A 21982-nucleotide genomic window follows, 5' to 3' on the forward strand; every position below is an offset into this window, starting at 1 on the left:
TGGAATAATTGTACTTATGCTGTCTTAATTTTTAACCATGCCCTGTAGCTTAAATATGCTAGATTGTGCAAATTGGGCAAGGATACAAATGAGTATGAAGTACTAAATACGGAACCTGTTACTGGTGTAATTTTGCGTGAAAAAATTTTCCTTTCACAAACGTTTTCGAGCTGTCGAGATAGCTCTTCCTCAGGTAGAGAAAAAATTCCGATGGAACACTTCAAAAAATGGAACGTAGATATTTAAATAAAAAACCGAATTTAAAAATAGAACGCAGATGTTTAAACAAAAAATCTGAAACTCGCATAACGAAAAATCCATTAAGACGGTCATGCGCATTCATGTGCTGATGTTGATATTTATAGATCGTCGTTTATGAGGTCCTCCCAGGCTATAGAAAGATTAATCTCATCTTTCTGGTTTATACATGTGGTCAGGTGGTTAGCCTTGCAGATGGATATAGCTTCCCGCCATTTTAGATGTTCCAGATGGGGCGTAGTGTTGATGATGTCAGCTTTGTCGAACTTCAGTTCTATATCGGGATTGGATGCAAAGGTGGTTAGGGCTGTGGTGTACCGCCCATGCTGAAGGTCCGCTTGATGCTCTTGTACTCTGGTGTTTAAAGATCGCTTGGTTGAGCTGATATAGACAAGGTTCTCGTTACATCTGTTATCTTTCAGCGGGATAGAGTACACGCCAGGAAGCCTGCTACAAACCGGACTGCCTTTTCCATTTCTGAGGATGTTGTAGATTGTTTGGCATCTTCTATAGGCTATTTGTAATTGTTGTTTTCCAGCGATCTCAGCGTATATTGCTTTAACGTATGGGTTAAAGGTGACTGGGAGGCGTGTAGGTGTGTACGTTTATCCTGGTCAGTATTGGTCTTCATATGCATAGTGGGTGAATGTTGTGAGCATTGATATCGCTCAATTAGATGGTGTGTTAGACCATGGTAACCGTGCTTGGCTGCTATTCTCTTGATGTAATTCAATTCGGTGTTGAGGGCTTGTGTGGTGGACGAGTGGGAAAAGGCCCTTTTAATCAAAGTATTAAATGCTGCAGTCTTGTAGGTGAATGGGTCGGATGAACCTACTGGTATGTATATAGAGGCAGCATAAGGTTTATGGTATACCGACGTGATGATGGCGGATCCTTCTACTTTAATGTTTATATCCAAAAAGTGGACCTCAGTATTGCTAGATTGTTCCATTTCTAGCGTTAGGCTGTAGGGATTATCGTTAACGGTTTGTACGAAATTTGAGATGTCAGGTATTGTCTTCCACATGATGAGGATGTCGTCCACATACCTCCTATAGAGTAAGATGTTTGGGAGGAACAGTGGAAGTATTTTTTGTTCAAGTTGCCTAACGACCATTTCGCATAGGTCCCCGGATACTGGGCTACCCATGGGGACTCCTCTTTTTTGTTTGTAGACTTCTTCGTCAAATGCAAAGATAGAATTATAACAGATCAGATGGGCTAATTCAATGACTTGCTGGTGTAATGCTTGTTCTTGAGTCAGATTAAGCAAAAAATTTCTAAGGGAGCAAAAAGCTGGAGGGAGTTCCTCCGATGGGTACATAGATTTAAAGTCTAATATGGTAATATACTGCGGCGTCGAAGACAAAACTCAAAGGAGGTGAATGAGCTCAACTGGATTATCGATGGTATACGGGTAGCCTTTGAGGTGGGGAGAAAGTAGGTTGTGAATGGCTTTTTCCAATTTTATTGTGGGAGCTCTGATTTTATCAACTATTGGACGTAATTGTTGGCCCATTTTTTGCGTTTTGGCAAATGCAAAAAGTCTTGGTGTATCCGGGGAATCGACTATTATGTTTCCCAATGCAAGTCGTTTTGTCAACTTGGAGTTTGCAAATTGCTTAACCTTATTTTGTATTTTGTCCACCATGCTCTCATTCTCCTTTTCGCATTGGGTGATATTGATGTATTCCTTTAAGCCTTGGTGGTAGGTGCTGCGTCTCATAAGGACTAACATTTTGGATTTATCCACCTTGGTGAGAATGATCTTATTACGTTGCAAAATTACACCAGTATTTTTGGTCCTGTATTTAGTATTTCATCCCTGGTGTCAGAGTAAAGTTTAATTTACTTGAGTATGAAGTATGCAAGTATGGAGTTTTTCTTCATAAATCTGATTATTAAAGCCAAACAAACTACTGAATTATTGGCTATAAGTTTGATGCCACTATTAAAACAGCCAAGGTAGACAAATCAAGAATACAGCTCTCCCTTTATAGTCTGATGTTTTTTAATCCGACATGCTCAGTAGTCTGATGCACCTCCTGTCAAGATACCCGTCCCTGTTATGTGTCTGCTTGCACAGAAGCATGTTGCGACATAAATCTCCCCATCCAATTTTTACATGATGACACACATTTTGTGTGTTTTCTGTGAGCAGTTCTGTTCGAACAATTGATGTAGGGAATATTGTAAGCTACTGCTAGCAAAACAATGTAAAATATGTAATTATTTTCGGTAATCCAACACCCCTTTGGTCCCATACCTGTTGGACTATTAAGGGAGAGCTGTACTAGACAGCATAAGAAATACTGTAATGCATCTCAAAACTGAACTAGAAATCTTTCAGACTATAAGTGAAAAAACACATAACATATGTCTTCTCTTAAATGCATTAAAGATGATTTCATCCACATCAATTGAATTGAAAAAGGCATTCTCAGTAGCAGGACTTTTCTTTAGTAAAATAAGAATCAAATTGAGTGATGGGAGGGCATATTCACCATATTTGCTTTTAAAATCTTATTATAAAAATTTACAATAATATTTTGTATTATCTATATATATATAAAAATGGACGTGTATGTCCCTATATTTCACTTTTCCGCCAAAACTACACATGAATGGTGTTTGTATGTGGTGGTAGCTCCATGTCTCCATTTGTGCATAGGGGTGGTTGCGTCTCGATAGTTATAAGGGTGCAGGAGATATGAGGCTGAAAGTGGTTGAAAGTGGCTTTCTATTTTGAATGTTTTGTTCGAATTAAATTCAAACATAAAATTCGAATATTGGTTCGATTATAGAACGATTGTAAACATTCCAGAAACATTGAAAATAGTTTGTTTGACTAAACGTAAAAATTCTCTAATTAGTCTGGAAATGGGGGACCTAATTCTTGCATTTTGTGAAAACGGGTAAGATTAGCTATAATGTAATTATCTTAATCTTCACTATCGTTACTTTTTGCCCAGCGAAGCGGGTCCTTGCAGCTAGTGTTTAAATAAAAATTGCCTTCTAACTTAGAAGTTTGATCTAAGTTAATTTTTTTCTTTAAATTTTTAACTTTATTTAAAGGCATTTTTGTTGTAAGCAGTTTCCAATCAACTTTAATAAACTTTTTCTATTTGTGAAAATTTCTATGTAACTCAAAAGTAATTTTTATACATATTTTATACAATATTATTATTATTATTTTGGATGTTGCAGGTTGTATTAAGTTACTTAAAAGTGAAAAATAATTATAGGCTATTATTCAATTTTAAGATTTATTTTATATCTTAAAAATAATTAATTATATCCTGTGATCCTGGGAAACAGTTCACTTTTTCTCGTAATCCTGGGACAAGCAAAAGACCGGGAAATGAGAAACTGTAGTATTTAGATAAAATATAGACTATGTTTATTTTTATTATGATTTTCTAATTTAATACATCTATGGTGAAAAGGAAAGATAATTATCTATGGAATTATTATATATCTTTGGTATATTTGTATAGAGACATAGAAACTGGATTATGAAACCTTTGTAAGCAGCAAAAACAATTTAATTACAAACATTTTCAATTATTTTTAAACATCATCTTCAGATAGAATACAAAATAGAATATAATAGAAAAACTTCAAACATAGAATGGTGGTTAGTTTAAATTAAAAATTAAAACAATAGAATAAAAATAAATACATAGATAAGTAATGAAAAATAAATAAATAAAAGTACATAAAAGTCCATAATAAATAAATAAATAAGAAACATACATAATGAACATATATAATGGCAACACAATAAGTAAACAATGTAAATAAAGGTGAGTACTCCATAGACAGAGAGAGAGAATGATATCAGTCCCAGTTATTCCCTATTCAACTCATAGCAGGCCCTCTAGGCTATTGAGAGGGCATTAATATCCTTATAGTTGATTGAAAATCTCTAAAAATGACTCAAAATGCTCATAATTAGATTGTTTTTGCTGCTTATGAAGATTTAATAAGGGTCTGAATATTTATATAGCAATTTTAAAAATGTTATAATTATTTTCAACTAAAAATATAATAAATACAATAAATATTTTACAGTCAATTTTTTATATATATTTTTTTCTTACTTGTTTTTAATATATTTTTGAGTGAGTAAAAAATTTTGTATTTACTGATTTTTGAAATATTAGCTCTTCAAAAATTACATTAAAAAAAAAATCTTGTAAAATGAAACAAAATAAAAATGAAGCAGTGATGCAATAATATGAACATTTATAGGTTTAAATCTATACAAGTAGTCAAATTAATGAAATAATTGTTTACTATATATATATATATAAACATCTTAATAACTCTATGTATTATTAATTATCCAACTATCAACCAAATTAATCGGGCAATATTGCAGGTTTGACTCCCACTCTGGGCCAATTCTTTTCTTCCAGACCATTCTAAACTTATGTTAAATTGATAGTTCCTGCTTTCAATAAGAGATGGCACATAATGTCTAACTCTAATTTCTAATCATGTAATTTCTAATTCTTAATTGTAGCATAATATTGCCTAATTAATTTGGCTGGTGGTTGGATGATTCATAATTTTTCAGACTCTCTTCTACTAATGATATTTTTCATTAAAATAAAAAATCATTAAGTAAATAAATATTGGAGAGTATTTTGAATTTTGATATTCATTAAAATGAGTAATAAAGATGAAAGCATTCTGTGATATCAATAAAAAATATTTTTAAACGAATAACTGAATGCTGGCCTGTTTTTAATTTCTTAGAGTACATAAATTCTCAAAAACAAAATAAAGAACCAATAAGCCTATTCAACTACAGTATATTGAGAAACTCCATATTAACACAATACATTGAGTCAAGTCAGTTTTTTGAAAACTGAAAAACTTGATTCATGTATTTGGGGTTTTCAATCTCTTTCCATGAGTATGCAAGCATATAGGAAGGAGGAGATGGAGACAAACCTTTATTTTCTGTTCCAACAACAAAACTTTTAATTTATTTTGAGGGTTTGAATACATTGTGTATTCTGGGTGGTGCAAGATAAGTACAAGGTGTGTTCCATAAGTAATGTGACCAATTTTTTCATGATGCGATGATATGCTATATCTAGTTCTAACCTGCTGTGCTAGGTGGCGTGGGATGTTAGCTTCAAAACTCGCTCAGTCTCATTTGCTTCCAAGCTGCTGGTGGGTGAGGATGTTCGTTCCTGTGAACCCTGTTTTGAGTTAATGTAACATGGTGCAATGGATCATTTTGTGGAGCAATGTTACGCTATCAAATTTTGCGTTAAACTTGGGAAGTCCGCCACTGAAACCTTTTACATTAATTCAGTAGGCCTTTGGGAGTGATTACTTGTCCAAATCACAAGTTTTCTGATGGCACAACTTGTTCAAGGATGGCCAAGAGGAGGTCACCGACGAACCCTGCAGTGCATGTCCATCACCCTCCTGAATCGACAAAAATGTGATGCGTGTGCGTGATTGTTTGAATTCTGACTGACTGTTGAGCCTTAAATTGATAGCAGACACTCTAAACATGACGAAAACAACCATTTATTGCATTGTGACTGAAGATTTAAACATGAAAAAGGTGTGCGCCAAACTGGTCCCAAAAGTGTTGACTGACGAACAAAAGGACATGCAAGTGCTTCAGTGCCAAGAGCTCTTGGAAAATGTGTGAAAATGATTCTAATTTTTTCAACTCAGTTATCACCAGTGATGAGTCATGGATGTGACTCAGGGTCATACTCAAAAGTATGACCCTGAGACAAAAAGTCAGAGTTTGGAATGGCACACCCCAGCATCGCCCAGCACCAAGAAGGCACACATGAGCAAGTCCAGGATCAAAACCATGCTCATTGTCTTCTTTGATGTCAGAAGCATTATCCATCATGAATTCATACCTGCCAGGACCACTGTAAATGCAGCTTTCTACTTGGAAGTGCTCAAAAGACTGAAAAGGAGGGTCTCGTGCTGCTGAAGTGACATCAAGGACACATGGAAACTTCATCACGATAACACGCCAAGCCACAGCACCTTCATTGTCAATGATTTCCTGGCCAGGACCCACACCCTATTGGTTCCACAGCCACGTTACAGTCCTGACCTGGCTCCTGCGGACTTTTTTTTGTTTCCATGCTTAAAAGGGGCCATGAAAGGGAAACATTGGGACACAATTGAAAACATCAAGGCTTATGTTACATCAGCTCTAAAGGACATTCCGGAGGTCTTTCAGGCCTGGAAACACCGCTTTCACAAGTGTATTGATGCAGGAGGGTGCTATTTTGAAGATTTTTGACTAATTGTAAGAATATGTTCAATAAATGATTTTTTATGAATTTGGTTGCAATACTTACAGAAAGCACCTTGTATGTATGACATCCATGTATATTGTTTGGAGAGAAAAAGAGAGAGAGAGATTATTTTTTGGTTGTTCAGATTGATCAGAATTTTGGATTAGTGAGGTTCTAATGTAAAATACATGAAGTGTTTAAGACTTCATTTTCAAATTTTTTCAAGTTGTTAAATAACAATTCTTTAGTTAATTAGAAGTGTTTTATTTGTTTTTGAGAATTAACGAGTCAGTATCATTGTTATATTTGTTTTTGAAAGACTACACAATACAGAAAAAAATTATATTGCATTATTTTATTTAAAAAACTCAAAAATTCAGCTTTTTAATACCTTGTTGATGAAAAACAGCAGTCAAAATTTGACCCAAGTAATTTATTTATATATAGAGTTATGTAGGAGTTATGTATTTGTGTCTGCAGTTTGCAGCAGACACAAATACATCAGATAATTGCCCTGATATACACCAACTCCACTGCTACCTGAAACTGTCACAATATACAGAAGATATTGCATAGCAATTTGAGTGGTACAACATGATAAATTTATAACATGATGAACCGTAATTATTTTAGCACATTTTATGGTCCAACAACGAATTGTTTTTCCAGAATGGAATGTATAATTGTCACAATTTGTAATACATGCTAAACAATGCAACACAACATATGTTTAGAATATAACAAATTTCACAACAGATATTTAGAGTAAAATGCATAAAATGCATTCTACTCTAAATATCTGTTGTGAAATTTGGTATATAATCGTGGATGAATTGCTTCAATGACTTGACATTGGTGCAATACTACAGCAGACTTGCACAATGATGTACCACTTCTCTCCCAGCAAAATGTGTATTGGTGACTAGCAGAATTGTTTGGCAGAGTTGTTCCTGTGAGGTCATTTAAAAGCATTGGTGTAAGAGCTCTGTGGGTGTCCACAGAGCTGTAAGATTTTTAAGAAATGGAGGGATGCATACAAGAGATCCATTAACTGGCATACCAGGAATGCTACATTCTTTCCATATTTGCCCATCTTTCTTGCCATATTTGACCATCTACATCTTTGTATTGCTGCCAAATCTGGTAATTTTAAACATGTTCTCTAACAAAATAAAGCTCATATTTTTGTATCAAATTTTGCAATACAGTAGAGCATCGTTTATCCGAATCAATTGGGGACTGGGGTGGTTCGGATAACTTATTTTTTGGATAACGAATCATGTACGAAAAAATATATTAATTTATCCCATGTTGAAATTTCTCTCCGTTGCGTGTCACTTCGCATTGAATTTTCGTCAATGTTAAGCCTAACGAAGACTATTGTATTGTTAAAAATTATTTTTTTATTTTGTACAAACAAAATAAATATATTGAAAAATATAAAAACAATAAAAAATTATACTTCAGATGTTAATTTAGTATCAAAAACGTAAAATATTTGAGTAGCCCGAGAAATAGCCGAAGATTGCAGCACCACAGCACTAGTGAAAATTTAAATTTGTTGACTGGAATGCTTTCGGATAACGGACGTTTTGAGATAACCAGCTTTCGGATAAACGACGCTCTACTGTATTGTTATTGTCAAAGATTATTTGTATTATATGTTATGTTAAATTACCTTAAATGATTTCCTTTAGTGCTGGAACTAGCATGCACCCATGCATACACTTGTGCATTGTTGGAAAGATTCTTTTATCCCTAGATGGATAAATACTCTGTATATAATAGTAATGCCTTACTCTAGTCTGCATGTGTCACATCATTGAAAGAAAAGAATGTAGAATATTTTTGCCACTTAGAGGTCAAGGATGCTCTGTAAATGGTTCCATGGATCTTAGAAGGTAACATCTTGCCTGAATATGATGAAAACATCATCTGTATACCTGGAGTAAAGTATTATCTATTAATAATATGAAGAAGACAGCCTAACATAATAAGCTTTTTCAACGACATCAATATGTATCCATATGGATTAAAAATAGAGTTGGAACAAGAAAGCAATATCGCTGTGCACTTTCTAGACGTAGCACTTAGGCTTAAAGGAGGGGGTTGATTACTATGAATATTTACAGGAAACTGACATATAATCCTCTATTCATACCATGAGCATCCCATGACCCAATGAACTACAAGATGGCAGCTTTCAGAGCTATGATGAGAAGACCCTATACACAATGTGTAAATATGCAAGACAGAATTGAGGAGCTGGAATATATCAAAACCTTGGAGCACCAATTTGGATTTAAACATAAGAATATAGAAGATATAATCAGGAAGTGCACAAGAGATAACAGCAAATGATACAATAATAGAGTGCATGATGTTGAATATAGAGCTCCCTTTATAATATATACAAAAAGATAAGCAGAGTTACAGGGAGGAAGATAATCTTCAAAAGAAATCTTACCATATATGAATTACTATGTAATGATGAAAGACTTATTCAGGCATTCTGTGGTCCAGGAGTATAAAAATCCCCATAACAGACAGCAGGGGAGTAAATGATTTATGTTATTTAGGGGGTACTTTGAGGAAATTAGCAGTAAGAATCAAGGAATATAAAAATGACATCATTAAATTCAAATACAGCACTGCATTAGCAACATATGTATTGGCTGATTTCTGGTTGGTTTCTGTTCTATAGAACCATGCTACAATAATACAGAGGATGCAGAAGAAACAACAACTAAAGTATTCAGAAATCTTGTACATTTGCAAAATTATATTGAAAGAGCAGTCAATTAATTTCAAGGACCTTAAGGTAATACCAGGAAAATGTTGCTGCATAGCAGTACTGAAAGATGATTTAAATATTATTATTTGTATTATTTATTTACTTGTGTATTTTATTTTATGTATGCATTAATTTATTTATTATTGATATAAGCTTTCAAAATCAAAATTTGTTTCACCATGTGCTTTCTGTAAATCAAATATGTTCTAGAAAAATTCATAGGTATTTGTTCTTTTAGAATGTAATTTTTCCTGAAGATCGTTTAAGACAATTGAAATGTTTGAATAAAGAAATTTTTACTGCATTAGATGGTTTTAAAGTTGGTATTTGTACAAGTATAGTTCCTATAGCAATAATAAGAAAAACAGAGAACTGAAAATAAAGAATAATAAGAAAGAAAGATTGTCAAATGATCAAGAGCCAAATTATTTAAGTAAAAGAAAATGCAATGTTTTACAATAAACAGACTGAAGAGTTTATCAAAGGTGAATTCAAAATGCATTTTGCAATATAAATGTTACAAGGCTCATTCTTTGAACTATGATTGAATAAAAATGGGTAAAAAGTAATCAAGATTGATTAAATATTTTTATGAGTTAGTCATTTTAAAAAGTACATATGTCCAGGCAGTAAAAGTATCAGCATGTTGTTCTGGTGACCTTTGTGTTTAAGCCAGGATCTCAGCAATTTTTATGGATAGTTTGACCTGGATACATAATGCTTCGTCCCTCATCTAACTGCTCCTTGCTGAATTTGTAATGGATATAAAAAAAAACATATATCTACAAAGTATAGAGTTAAAAAAAAAAAAAATTAAATGAAAAAAATCTATTCTAAATATAAGATCTAACATTCAGGATAATGATTTAAAGCAGTCACATAAAGAGAGATTAGATTTTGTGAATGATAAATTCAATGATTTAATACATATAAATTTTTCAATAGAACTCTTAAAATATGGAATAGTAGTAGCAGATTTTGCAAATGTAAAAATATTTAATAAAACGTATCAACCTTATTGCACTTTGCACTTGGTTTTGAAAGTTATCACATTACTAACATTTTCAGTTTGTCTCAGACATTTTTCAGGTAGATCTTTCAAAAAATGATTCCTTCTGGTGCTGGTGGTGTTCTATTTTTCATTTGGCTCAGACATATTCAAATTTCAAACATTTCCTTTTTATGAATTTTTAAATATGTGCACATGCATTGTTTGTTATAGCACCAAGTTGTACATAGCTTGTCATGCCTTTCAGATTTGTTTTTGTGATAACTTCCAAAACTACAAGCAAAGCAGAATAAGGTTGATATGTTTAATTTATAATTAACACATTGTTTAGTAGATTGTTCTATTTAATAAAGGTGTAGTTGATTCTTGATTGTGTTTATCATGGATTATAGCATAAATATATAAGGTTAAAGAAAAATTTGTCATAGAATTATCTCTATGAACAGCCAATTAATATTCTTCAAAATTAAATTGACAATTAATTCAACAGATTATGATAAATTATATTCAAATTAGATGGAATTAAACTAACATATTGTGATTAAAGTTAATGGAAGAAATTCTAGCCACTCAATATATTAAAATAAATAATAATATATCAATTTTATTACTATATTAATTTATGGATTATTTATGAGTGTTATCATAAATATTTCTGAAGTTTTGTTTTCTAAATTTTAAGGTAAAACTACTATTAGCTTTAGAGTAGAGAACAAATTTTTAAAATTTGAATTTGCTTGATCCTTGTACTGATACATATCAAATTTACTTACAGTTAATACAATGCATTAAGTGAATGAATTCAATTTATGCAGAAATTAATTTCAAATATTTCAAATGATTATATAAACATAATTCCTATTTTAATATACTAAAAATCTACAAAAGTACTTCTGTTTTAGAAGAGTTTAGTTTAATATCTTTGCTGGGCTAGAAGTTAATTTGAAAAATCTCTTTAGAAGTATACTGCTGGCCAAGCAAAATGCAACACCTGCAATATCTAGAGTCCTAAATGGTGTTACATTTTACTTGGCCAGCAGTGTATGTACTGATTAACTCCAATTAATTAGAATTTACTGCTGAAGCTGGATTAGAAGTCTGAGAATATTAAAAGTTTTAAAGCAAATACTTTTAAAAAGACGATGAATTTTTAAATATAATTCTAAATTGAATTTAAAGAACTAGTTTCCAATTAAATATTTATGTAATTTATAGCAGTAAGGTGTTCCACATAAGTATAGTACAGCTGCAAATTTACTATACAAAGGTTAGGAATTACATGTATGATGGAACCTTTCTTATATTTCTTTCTTTCTTTTATTAAGAACCTTCTTTATATTTTTCATGATTTATGAAAACAATTTGTCAAAACTCATAGTTTCTTATATGGTAGTGAACAGCAGAAATTGTAAAAAAACTGATTTTAAGCACCACAAAAGTATAGAATTGATTAGTAAATGAATGCAAAAAGCATTAAATACTACAAAATAGTTTAATTTAGTAATTTATTTGCACACCTCCTGTACTAATAAGATTGAAAATGCAATTTGGCATGCTATCAACAAGGTTTTCTATGATCAATGCCTCAAGGGAGTTCCAAGCAGTGACAATTGCTTCTTTTAAGTGTTCAACATTGGCATACTGACGAGTTTGGTCATAAATTCGGCAAATCAAGATTCCCCAAATGTTTTCCATAAAGTTGCAATCAGGAGAATGAAGTGGCCAATCCAGAAGTTCAGTCTGTTTATTTTCAAATCACCGTTTCATATCTCGTGATACGTGGATAGATGCATTGTCTAGTTGAAAAATAAAAGGAGTTTTTCTGAATCTACATTTGTATGGCAGCAATTTTTTCTCCAGAACTTGATAGTTGGCACTGTTCATATGTCAGATAATGAATTCTAAATCCAATTTTCCCAATGCAGAAAAAGCACCCAAACCATAACACTCCCACCATCGAAGTTCCTTTGTGAAAATTACTTGGGCTCTTTACATGAATCACGCCAGTAGAATGCTAAACCATCTGGCCCATCCAAATTAAATTTTTTTTCATCTGAAAAGATTACCTAAATGACAAAAAGGTTGTTATTTCTTGTACTAGCACAATAGGACTAAATGAAACATAAAACTTGCCTTATTCCATTGAGTGGCCATATTTTTCCTAGCAAAATTGAGTAGGGCAGCTTTGTGCTCGGGCTTAAGAACAGGGGTACTTCTTGTTCGAGACCGAACAATGTTGTTGCTGTAGTGTAAAACCATTTTGAATGGTTTCGTGACTCGAATACTCAAATTGTCCTGAATTTGATGCATGAATGTAGTGGAATTGGAGGCTGCATTAACAATTCATGTGTGGCCTTGCAGAGTAAGCTTTGAAGGATGTCCATATCTGTGCTTTGGTCCATAATTTGCAGAATTTGACAAATAATACTGAACTACCTCTTTTGAATGCTTGATGCTGTTTGCTACTGCCTGATGACTTAAACCAGTGCTTCTCAAAGCTACAATTTATCCTTTCTCAAAATTGTTAAATGGGTACCATGAAAAATTATGAAAAAAAAAACACTTTCATACTTGAAACTTGCAAGAAAGATGACAATTCTATAGTTGTGTAAATTGACTCTATCACTTTTCCTCAGTCAGCCACACATTAGAAGCTCAAGTTTCCTAAAATTATGGTTTTATAAGTTAAGTGCTGAATTACACATAAAAAACATTATTTCTGTCTATTAGTGCATGTTCTGACCTCAAAAGACCAATTTTTTGAGTGGTTCTGTACTTTTGTGGAGCACTTTAATCTAACCGTATGAATTATAGAAATTTTACAAATTTCGATATTTTTTGCCTTATAAAATCCTCTGTTGCATCGAATGCATCACATTTTTTACACATTGAATAAAAATTGAACATTCATTTTAAAACTATTCTTAAATATCAATTTTTGAAATTCATTGCTAGATACAGCATTTGAGAGCTTGTATGGAATCTGAGGTAGAGCAGGTTCCTTTTACCCTTTTTTTTTTGAACAAATTAAATATGTAGTATGTTTCTTTATTAATAAAAAGCACTGTTAAAGATTTTATTTTCTGTTAATAAAAATAACATTAATTTATATAGGTCAGAACTTGTATAAATTAGAAAATTAAATGAAAAAAATCTATTCTAAATATAAGATCTAACATTCAGGATAATGATTTAAAGCAGTCACATAAAGAGAGATTAGATTTTGTGAATGATAAATTCAATGATTTAATACATATAAATTTTTCAATAGAACTCTTAAAATATGGAATAGTAGTAGCAGATTTTGCAAATGTAAAAATATTTAATAAAACGTATCAACCTTATTGCACTTTGCACTTGGTTTTGAAAGTTATCNTCTATAAATTAATATTTATAGAGATAAGTTGCTTATTAATAAATCACTTTTCCAAGGAAAATATAATTGGCACAAACTAAGTTTTTTTTATTGAGGCAGAGTGCTGGTGAAACCTCTTCTGTGTGACTTAAGAATTGAGGTTGTTTTCAGAATTTGATCAGTTGATTTTGATTAAACTTTGTCATTTTACTTAATAGGAGATGAGGACATAAAAAATGTAATAAAAATCTGGGTCCATGATTTTATTTTTGAGATACATTGGAGTCAAAGTGACAATTGTCTAAGGTTACTAGCATGAGTGCATGCAATTTTTTTTATGCCAGTGATGATATTACTGCTGCAATTGCAACAAATAATCATTGTAGATGGGCCCAAAAAATTAATTTAGTTCCATATTTATTTCCTTTTCATAGTAACTTATCTATTAGTATAATTACAATTATTAATTTTGAAACAGTTATAAAAATTGAAGAGAATTTTAAAACACAGGAAATGATTCGTTAATTAGACATTGATTAACAATCTAGAGTATTGAAAGATGTAAAAGGAAATTGCCTGATGATGAATTCAAAAGTAAACTTTGGAAAATATCCTGATACAGGTAACCCCCGTATAACACGGCACTTCTATAGCACGGATTCGCTCTAACACGGTTTGAGAATTGGTACCATCCCCCGTATAACACGGTACTTTTATAGCACGGATTCACTCTGACACGGTTCGAGAATTGGGTAAAACCCTCGTACAACAGGAAATGTAATAAATTTTTACATACTTAACTAATAATAGTTCACGAAAATTATTATTTTCGTGAACTATTAGTACTTAAGTATGTAAATTTTCTCTTCTCGCCTTCTGTCGATACACGTGGTCCTTCTCGAAACTTGTTTCAATGTTGCCAGATCGCGACGCTTCTGCTTCTGATGTTGCCGAATGTTTTTCCCTTATTCCATACTTGCTTTATTCTTCATAAGTGCTTAGCACCATATAAGGAAATTTATAAAGACCTTTTAACTAGAAGCAAGCAATCTAAAATTACATACATTTTGCAAAAGGTAAAGCATGGATCTGAAGATAATGCAGAAAAATGCTCAGAGGATAAGGATAACTTGCCAAAAAGAAAACGCTCTCGGTTAATTAATAGTGTTTTTAGTGATGACGAAGAAAACATTGTTTAATTTATATTAATATGTATCACTTAAAAAAATTTTAATGAAGATATTTATCTTAATTATGAAAATATACTAGCATGTTTTTTAATTTTTGGAACCTAACCCTCCTTTTCGTATTAGTTCTTTGTTTCGTATAACACGGATTCGCATAACACGGCAATTTTTTGGAACGTAACTACTGTGTTATACGGGGGTTACCTGTACTCTTATATAAATCAGTCTGCATTAACAATTGCCAACTTTACTGGAACACTTATTGTATTTCCGCACATATAAGAGCATACTCTTATATGTGTAAAAATTACTTGTTTACATGTTTTCAAAACATACATCCTGCTTTGATATGCATTTTATAACAGCATTGCATATAAAAGAACATTTTTAAGGCCAGTAGTTGGTGACTGCCATTTACACTTTTTTGAATTTGTTAATTATATAGTAACATTATTTCATGTAAATTAATTAATATCTTGTCACATAACACATTAAACACCTCAAGGACTGGTATATATTATCTAAAAACACCTCAATACACCAAACTAGTTAAACAAACAACATATTTCACATAATGAATGTTTTCTTCTGTATCAGTTTGACAAATGTTTGTTATATTAAATATTTCTGTTATTTGTAACTGGTTTGGTGTTCTGGGGTATTTTTACATAATCATATAACTTATAATTGTGAGAGACTAGAACATAACCTGAATAAAGTGCAATTTTTGGCATAACAGCAGCTAAATTCTGAATCATAATTAAAAATATAACTTATGGGTTTGAATTATATTCACCTCAGTGATGATATTCATAGTCTGTCCTTTTTTTTCTTTCTTTGTTAAGATTGTATTTTTATTGTTTGGAAGTTAACTGTGATAATATAACACTAATGCTTTTCTCCAATTCATAGAAAGATTAGTAAAAATATAACTTTCTGAGAAAATGGAATATTCTGGCCAGTACTATTGCATTCTGTTTTAAACAGGCTTTGCTGTATTTAAATATGTAAAATATAAAATAAATTCAATAAATATATACAAAATATATAATATAGAATGTAAGAAAAACATTATTTTTAAATTTTCAAAATAAACTTTAAATTTGCCTAGATTATTCAAATAAGTGTGAGATATTATCTCTAAATCTAAGTTACAGCAAAAAGTTTGACTGATGATCTATTAAAAGAACACTAATCATTTCATATAAAACCAAAACAAATTAAGAAATATATATCTAAAGAAAAATTTAACTTTAGAATTGTAAAATGAATAATGAAATAGCAATATACACACACACACACAATTAATGATCTTAATTTTAAATTAAGATCACTCTAATTAAGTATACAATTCTGAAATGAAATTTTTCTTTAGACTTACATTCTTGATTTAATATTCCTTTTACAATATTTCATTTTTACTTACATTAACTATTTCTTAATTAGTTGTACTTTTATATAAAATAATTAGTGTTTTTTAAATAGCAGTCATCAAACTTTTTACTATAAATTAGAATTTGAGATAATATCTTATACGTATTTGAATAATCTAAATAAATTTAAAAGTATGGAAATAAATTAATTAGTTAAAAGTAATTTTTATTACATTTTAAGATATTAATTGTTTTGTATTTATTTAACAATTCAGACAGTCTATGTCTGGTGTGCATTTAATGCAACAAGAAAAGGATGCATTTCGGTTAGATGGAAAGGATTTTACAGTGGCTACACCTGAAGAATTTGTGTGCAGATTTGGAGGAAATAATATTATTACCAGGGTAAGATTTTTTTAAATATCAGTAATTATCATTGAATTGAACATTAATTGAATATATCATTCACATTAAATAGTACTAGATTTTTAGGCAATATATTAATCCTAATTAATTTCATGTGCATTAAACTCAAATGAGCTCCTTTCCATGATGAAAAATTCAATGTTATTTACTCATAAGTTAGTTTATAATATCATACCACATTCCTCTTACAAATTACTTAAATAAACTAAAAATTAATAAGTACATTTGCTTTTATTGTCCAAAGCATTACCAGATTATATTCAACACATGATTGACTGCAGAACAAAATAAAGTTATTTAAATTTAAACTATTTCGGATAATTCAAAAGACTATATATAAGTAAAACGCTTACTTTATTATGTAGCCACCAGTAAATTATAAAATAAATTTTGTAGATACCATTTACCTGATAAATTTAATAAAAAGTAAAATTCATCTGGATACGAGTCCAATTTTGCTTGCCATGTCCAATCACCAGGAACAACTATTTCCATTGCAGAGACAACCTTTTTTTAGAGGCTATGCCTCTGCACAAATATGTAAAACAGTTTAAAATGTTCACAGGTGACAATCCCAACACAATTAAAAATATAATATTTCTTTGTAGAAAAAAAAAAAAACCATTTACCTGAATTCACATCTGTGTGTATTTCTCTCACTTGTGGAAAATGCACAGTAATATGATTAGTGTTATGAATGCACATAATCTTGAATGGGTTTCTTCTAGTAACGGTTTGTATTTTGTAAAGGACTTGTTAGAAAGTGTGCTCTGCTCTTCAAGTTAAATTTTTTGTCAGATTGTAGTCGTTCATAATGAAGATTTGAATGAATTTATTTGTTGAAAACAGTAGATGATAAATAAGGAAATCAACAGACAATGAATTTTTTTATTGAAAATATGAAGTATTTTTGTTTTTAAAGAGTCAGAGACAGATATAAATAGAAAGCTTCATTTGTTTTGCAAAATACCTTTTCTATTTTTGGTCATTAATTAATTTCTACAATTTATTTTTTCTATTTGGAGTTATAATTTTCTGTTTATAATTTTCAGTAGCATATAATCAACAGAGAGAATTTTTGTTTATAAAAAATTTTTTGTTATTGAATTTGCACAACTTTGCATTATTATGTAATTATTTTTGGCACTGAGCAAATTAAGATTTTATGCTAAGCTAAAAAATATTTTAAAGATCAGAATGCATATTGGAAGGTCAGTGGACATGTAAACAATAGTTTATTCCATTCACTAGTAGAAGTGAGTTATACTTTGTTACCTGTCTTTTGCATTCACCCAACATATAAAATATGTTAGGTATTTTATTGTTGTTTATGATATTAGGAAGCTTCTAAAGATAACAAAGTTAAAACAATATTGGAGCCAATTTTTGATGTTGAGGATTTTTTTAACACACAATCTGTGGATTATAGACAGTAAATTATAGTATTTTTTATTTTTTTTTAAATTTAATTTTATTAAAAGAAATAATTACAAATTAAGTTTGTATTTATTAATATAAATTTATTCTAAAAATAGATTTTGATTGCCAATAATGGTATTGCTGCTGTCAAATGCATGCGTTCGATACGTAGATGGGCATATGAAATGTTTAAAAATGAAAGAGCCATACGTTTCGTTGTAATGGTAACACCTGAAGATCTCAAAGCAAATGCAGGTAACTTAATACAGAATATTTTGCTTTAATCTGATTAATAAATTGATAATTGATTTTATTTCCCAATCTTAAGAAAGTATTGTTTTTTACATCTGTATTGTCATCACAAAACAATTTTTAGTAATTTGAAATAATTGTTTTTCTATATTTTTATCTTATAGACAGGACTATTTTAGTAGTTTCTTTAAGGCTTTCTATGAAATTAAATACTAAATAAAACTGTGTGTTAATTTTACTTTGCTGAATTTGTTTTAAATTTAATACAAATATTTACTATTTTATGTAATTATTATATATGGTTTATATATATTTTAATTTGACTTAATATTTTAACATATAACATTGTAATTTGAGGTTATACTTATAGGGAGAGTTATATCTAATGAAATTAATTTTTTTCTAAGACATAAAAAAAATTTTTTTGTTCTATTAAAAAAATTCATAAAATTATTTAAAAACTTGAAGCTTTTATATTATTTTAAGTTTTTAATTCTCAAAAATAAAGAATTTTACAGTAATTTTATTAAATATTTTGTACACAGATAAAGTATAATGAAATTTGAAATGCATTTCTGAAATAAGATGATAAAAGATGTGCCCAGTAAATTCAGAAAGTTGAATTCTAATTTTGTTGAGTTAATATTTCATAATACCTGAAATTAGAATATTAAATACTAAAATTAGTTTTTGAGTTTTCATTTTAAGATTTATCTATACTAATATTATAAAGAGGTAAAGTTTGTAAGTTTGGATGTAGGAGGTAATCTCCGAAACTACTCATCCGATTTCAAAAATTCTTTCAACAACATTTATAATGGAACATCAGGGTGGACATAGGCTGTATATTATTCCGTTAAACATTCATGTAAATTAAAAGATATCATCTAGGATTAAGGCTTTTATGTCCAACAGATGGCACTAACTCCGCGAGTATGATGACCTAAGTTTGCATTTCTGTAAGGTATTATGCTTTTCCGTGAGGATGAATTAAAAACAAACCCAGATCATCTTCTATCTATCTATATAAATAAAAATGTAATGTTTGTTTGGTCTACCGATTCCTTTGAAATTTTGACACAATGTTGTATTTGAATATGCACGTGTTTTTATATAATATACATGTTGAAATTCCCCCACTGGGGGAGAGATGAACAGGATTAAGGCCTACCATGAAGAACTCTGCTTCTATTTATACTATTTTAGATGCAGTTTTTGCATTTTTGATTGTGTTTTAATAGGGTACGTTGAGAGAATGTACACTAAGAAGGGATTTTTCGAAAAACCCACAGGGTTAGTGTTATACATTTATAATAGATAGATTTTGAGCCACAACAATGCGTGGCGGGGTCTGCTAGTACTGTATAGGTTACAAACTATCATATTAGAATATAAAATGTTTTCTGATCATCAAACAGTAAATATAGTTGTTAACTGTTACTTTTTAAAGATTCACAACTCAGAAAACCTTATAAACTGCAGCTGTATTTATTAGCAAATTATTATCTTATTAAACAAAATCAAATATACAGAAAAGAAGAGAAAACAGATACTAGAGCTGATGCATCTAACCACATATTTGTCGATATTTAACTTTAAAGGAGTTACATATGTGCAGCAGAAAGGTGTAGCAATAGGAAGTCCAGTAGCAGGTACATTATGTGAAATGGTATTAAGAATGTTAGAGAACACCATCATGCTGAAATATGCAATGAAAATCATACTATATGCATGGTATGTCAACGATGTTTTTATTATATGGAAAGTAAAACCAAAATTACAGCAAATCATAAAAGAAATAAATGACAACAGGTTTGGCCTAGAGATTGAACTAGAACAAGAGAATGATAAAATTATACATTTCTGGATTTATCAATACAAATAGACAACAGAGGAGATATAATTACAAAAGTTTACAGAAAGCCTACATACAACCCTTTGTTCGTATATACTGTGGAATTCACACAACACAGCTATGTATAAACTTGCAGCATTCTGAGCGCTCATTGCAAGAGCACATACACACTGTAGCAAAATGCAAGATAGAAATGAAGATCTGCAATATATCAAAAAGCTAGCAAGGCAATGTGGTGTTAATATTAACGCTCTAACCAACAAAACAAAAGCAGGCAGCAATGAGCTGAATATAAGAAATAAAATAAAAAAGTATACAATGATGGAATACAGGACCCCGCTAAACAATGTCTACAAAAGAATAGGAGCAGCAACAAACAAAAAAATAATTTACAAAAGGAATCCAACAATTTATCAAATGTTAAGAGCAGACAAAGATGAATTAGACTGGAACCTTCTGTCCAGAGTATATAGAATTCCAATAACAGATAAGAGGTGACAGAAAGAGCTGTTTTACATTGGGACTACAGGGAGATCGCTTAAAAAAAGACTGACAGAGCACAAAAGAAATATAAGAAAGGAGCAGCCAATCACAGTGCTGGCAACATACATTTTAGCAGACCCTCCAGAAGTTAAAGCGGAATGGGATAAAGCAAGTTTGATACAAAATATTCTTGACAAAAAGAAACTCAAGTATGCAGAGGCTTGGCATATTTACAAAACCAGTCAAGAAGGGCAAGCAATGCATATTACATGTGCAATCTGGTTGCTCTACATGTGTTAATGTTTTTGCTTTATTTTATTTTTTGTGTTTTAGTATTTTTTATTTGCATCTCTTTATTTGTTGATGTATCTTATCTTATTTTGTTTTAATTTATTTTCCATTTTTAATGATAATCTATCGGCATGAGATTGCGCACTAAAAATGTTTTAAAAACATTCCAAAACGCATTTATCGTTAATACAAATCTGTCAGCATTCAATTTCGTTTGTTCTTGATAAAGGTCATTAAAGATGACGGAAAACGTTTGAATTTGCTAATAAGGGCTGCAATTTATAAGGTTTTTTGAGTAGTGAATCTTTGATATGAAATGCAGTTAATGAAGAGAGTTGCTTTTTATACAGTACAATCTAAATGCTATACTGCAAGCATTACATTTATGATATGACAATGCAAATAATACAGAGCGATAAGAAATTTGTTTTAAAGAGTATAGACAAAAATTTACAATAAAAAATGGAATAAATTGCAGCAACACATTCATAATACTCCTACTACTATTATTTGAGAATTGATTGACTACTGTTAGTGATATCATGAAAGCATATTAGGCTTTCTGCTGCAGGAGGTGTTGGTATATGATACTATGACACCTCACTCAACACCAGCTATATTTGAGATGCATATTCTATTACTTGACACTAGAGGTGTATTTCAAAATGTTTGTGTAATTCTAACATTCTAACCAATTTTATTTGACTGTAATTTGGGACTTTTTCTGTAGGATGCTGAATTTTTGAGATGTAAGTATAAGTTTTCTTTCGTAAACATTAGCCAAAAAATGTTATATTGAGAGATGTATAGGTTCTATAAAGTTTGGATATTAACAACGAAAAGACATTCTAGTTTGGCTTCGTTCTTGCAAATCTTCAGAACTAACTTTCTATAATATCTGGCCGGCATTGCCATCATTCATTCTATTCATTCTATCTCTAACTGCATTACTATTTAACAAAAATTCACTATACCTTTAAAATGCAG

At 30.7% G+C, this 21982-nt stretch overlaps 1 protein-coding gene across 1 annotated transcript in view; it reads left to right on the top strand.

The window, feature by feature from the left end:
* LOC111624545 (acetyl-CoA carboxylase-like) overlaps positions 1–21982 on the top strand; it is an 81147-nt gene that overhangs the window by 22098 nt on the left and 37067 nt on the right. The window contains 2 exon segments of the mRNA XM_023367420.1: positions 16545–16674; positions 18231–18369. Coding sequence (XP_023223188.1) covers positions 16545–16674; positions 18231–18369 — 269 coding nt within the window.

This window comes from Centruroides sculpturatus, unplaced genomic scaffold (genome assembly GCF_000671375.1).
Source record: "Centruroides sculpturatus isolate CEXI.00-Female unplaced genomic scaffold, Cexi_2.0 scaffold360, whole genome shotgun sequence".
NCBI lineage: Eukaryota > Metazoa > Arthropoda > Arachnida > Scorpiones > Buthidae > Centruroides > Centruroides sculpturatus.